The sequence below is a fragment of the Triticum aestivum genome, chromosome 1A, assembly GCF_018294505.1.
Source record: "Triticum aestivum cultivar Chinese Spring chromosome 1A, IWGSC CS RefSeq v2.1, whole genome shotgun sequence".
NCBI lineage: Eukaryota > Viridiplantae > Streptophyta > Magnoliopsida > Poales > Poaceae > Triticum > Triticum aestivum.
The window spans coordinates 481,423,353-481,426,467 of record NC_057794.1 but is presented as its reverse complement, the minus strand read 5'-3'; the positions used below and the strand labels follow the sequence as shown (position 1 = coordinate 481,426,467).

General features: G+C 55.8%; 1 protein-coding gene across 1 annotated transcript; it reads right to left on the bottom strand.

The window, feature by feature from the left end:
* Positions 1 to 2,289, bottom strand: LOC123058649 (transcription factor ILR3). Its single transcript, XM_044481355.1, has 5 exons — positions 1,916 to 2,289; positions 1,706 to 1,783; positions 1,069 to 1,146; positions 780 to 942; positions 1 to 691 (listed from the first exon to the last, which is right to left on the bottom strand). Exons 1-5 carry the CDS (start codon positions 2,023 to 2,025, stop codon positions 398 to 400), a joined length of 723 nt encoding a protein of 240 aa, XP_044337290.1. The 5' UTR covers positions 2,026 to 2,289; the 3' UTR covers positions 1 to 397.
* Between the last annotated feature and the right edge of the window lie 826 nt (positions 2,290 to 3,115).

Sequence of the window (3,115 nt, the reverse complement as noted above, 5' to 3'; positions counted from 1 at the left end):
TTTTTCGTTAAGCTCGATTATCATTTTGTTTTTTCTTGCACGTGCATGATTCTTCCTACATTTGCGTTAATGCCATCCAAAGCAGGACACAATTTCCATCGTTCCCTATATAAGCATCATCATCTATCGACCCTATAATTATGAACCATATTCATCGCTATCACATTAGAGCTGTTACACAGACCGCTCCAATGAGCAATGATCACCAGGAACCCGCGTCAGGCGAGCCCTGGATCATTATATCCACAGCATAATCATAGCAACCGCTACACAATCATCAGCGACCCGGCGTTATCTCCGGGCGCGCGCTTTGGTCAACTTCTACGGTACGAGCAAGCTTCAACACACGCATATCCTCCGACGATCGCCGCCGCGCGTGCGTCATCGAGCTGATGAATCACGCGACCGGCGGCCAGTGCGCGGGGTCCTTGGACGTGTCCAGCGACGTCGGCGGTATCCACTGCCAGAACGCGGCCGGCGGCGGGTAGCCCGCGGCGTACGCCGGGACGAACTTGCCGGCGTGCGCGTACGCCGCCGCCGGGTGGAACTGCGGCGCGGCCGCGGCGGCCGGGTGCGGGACGAACTGCCGCGGCGCGGCGGCGGCCGCGCTGACGCCCTTGAGCATCTGCTCCAGCCTCTCCCTCTCGGCCTTCAGCTGCGTCTTCTCGTCCCGCAGCTCCGACTTCTCGGACTATATACATACAGCCACATCGAACCGTAAGATCACTGAGCTTTTCTGTGCCATGAATGGTGCAAAGTGCGACGAGTTGCTGGTTTACCTTGAGGCTCTTGATGGAGTCCTGGAGTGACTCGTTGGAGGCCTTGAGCTTCTGGGCCTCGGCGCGCAGCTGGTCCAGGAGGCGGGTGGCGTCGCTGAGGATGGCGACCTTGTCGGCCTTGGGTGGCTTCCCGGGCTCCAAGACGGCGCAGAGCTCATTGAACCTGGTGGATCAGAGCTGATCAGATTTGGTGGGGCTGCTAGTGAACACGTCGACCACTGAAGCAGTGGGAGACTGTAATTTTCACTTTTTCAGTCATATAACTGAAACTCTCAACTCTGGAACATACCTCTCGTTGAGCCTGTCTCGCCGGAGCTTCTCGCGGCATGCCTTGGTGCCGGGCTGCGCGCTCGACTCTGGACGGGATCTGCAGATACATATACAGAATAATAACGTCAAACTTTGGTCTTACAATTTGTGATCTGTATGTCATTTAGCACCAGTGATTCGTCATCATTGACTAAGATGTTTTCAGTAACCGTGCTAATTCTGACAGACTTTCGGTTAAGCTGAATCCAGGCTGTGAAGACAGGGGAAAATAGCCACATCTGTAGGTTCCAGAATTGGGTCTAACTAGTAAGGGACATATCAAGTCGTCAGCTAATTTAAACTTGCCTCAAAAGTTTTGAGCCTTGTGTAACTTATCTAGCTGTGAGCTGATCTATTGGACCGACTCAAAATTGTCTCAGCAATCTAACAACCGGGTGCTTTTGGAGTGTTCCGCGAGTCAAGTTTGGTGGCCACTATTATCTCTAGAGGGGCCGGAAAGACAGACCGGCGTTCTCTCAACTACCACTCCTATGTTTCTCATCAATCAATCTAATCAGAGAGGCCCAAATGATCGAAACAGGAGCACCAAAAGTAGCAGGCAAATCACAAAACTCGCAACAAATTCGGAAGAGCGGAAGAACATCACTAGCCAGTACCTTTTCTTGGCGCCGGAGTTGTCCTGGGCAGCCGCCGCGGCGTCCTCCCTCCTGGGAGCGTCGAAGCCCAGTATCACGCTGCAAGCAAAAGTTCATCATCCAGCCGAATATTCGACCGATCGCCGACAGTGAGTAACACAGCCCACCATCCAGAACCCCGACCTCCAGATCGGCGGAAAGAGAAGCGAACAGGGAAGGAAGCTGACTGACCTGGAGACCGGCGGGTCGTCGACCATGTAGATGAAGTCGGAGGCCTGGATCTCCTCCTCCACGAGGCCGTAGTCCAGCAGCCACCCGCCCTGCCCCACGCCGCAGCTCATGGCCGAAGTCCCAGCAGGCCGGGAGCGCCCCCCGCCGCTATCCGGGGCAGATCTTTCCGGGCGTGGGGATGGCACGAGCCGGGGAGGGGAGGTAGGCGGGCGAAAGAGATGGGGACGCCGGGGAAAACCAGTAGTACTAGTCGTGACCAATAATCCGCATATGTATATTGGGCGCTGGCTTTTGGCGCGACCGAAGCAGCACGCAGCACGCAACTAGTATCGCTGGCCTCCGGCGAATGAGGATAGATGCGACGACGTGGGCGCGGGCCAATCGCTGGGCCGCTGGGCTTATTCAAATCGGGCGAGCTGAGTGGGACGGGACGCGTGCGCCTTTTATTCTCCCTCCCTCTGTTGCTCGGTGCCGTGCGTGCCCAGTGCGCGCCCGCGCTCCTTTTTCTTTCTCCCTTACGTCAGATCGGATTGTGGTTTTTTTATCGGATTGTTTGCTCTGCTTTGTGCAATGATTTGGTTTGTTTTTGCTGGGTGTTTCGGTTTGGTATATGCAGCCGGTGGGGCTGGGCCGGCACTTGGGTTGAGCTGTGTGTGTGGACTGTCGAGTCAAGCGGTGAGGAGGACGTGCTGCTACGTAGCGTAGCGTATCAGCTGCAGTGCAGGCCACCGAGAGAAGAAGTACAGCCACGAACGCCCCGCGGCCACGTCTCGCGATTATCACCCCATCTTTCCACTCGTTTTCAATCAATCAAGAAGAATAAAATCGAGTCTGGACGGCAGTACATATACCCTTGGTCGAGCTACAGCGACCGACGCTTCCGTTTCGGAAAAGAAAAAGGAAAACTACAGCGACGTTTGCTGCTGTGAAAAAACGCCACAAAGATTTGGGCGCGGCCGATTTTTTGCCCGCGGGCCTCGCGTTCGCGTAGCTCCTCCTCTCTTCTCCACGATTATGTTCGGGGAATCCGACCTCCCTTTCCCCGTCTCGCGTTGCGTTGCCCCCTCGCAAAATTCCCGAAGACTTTCGGGAGCGTGACGGAAAAGGCCGTCGTTACAACACGACGATGGCTAGGGATTCCACTACGTGCGTGGAGGCTTCCCCACCTTCGGCTCTCTCTGCCCATGACGACACCGTGCG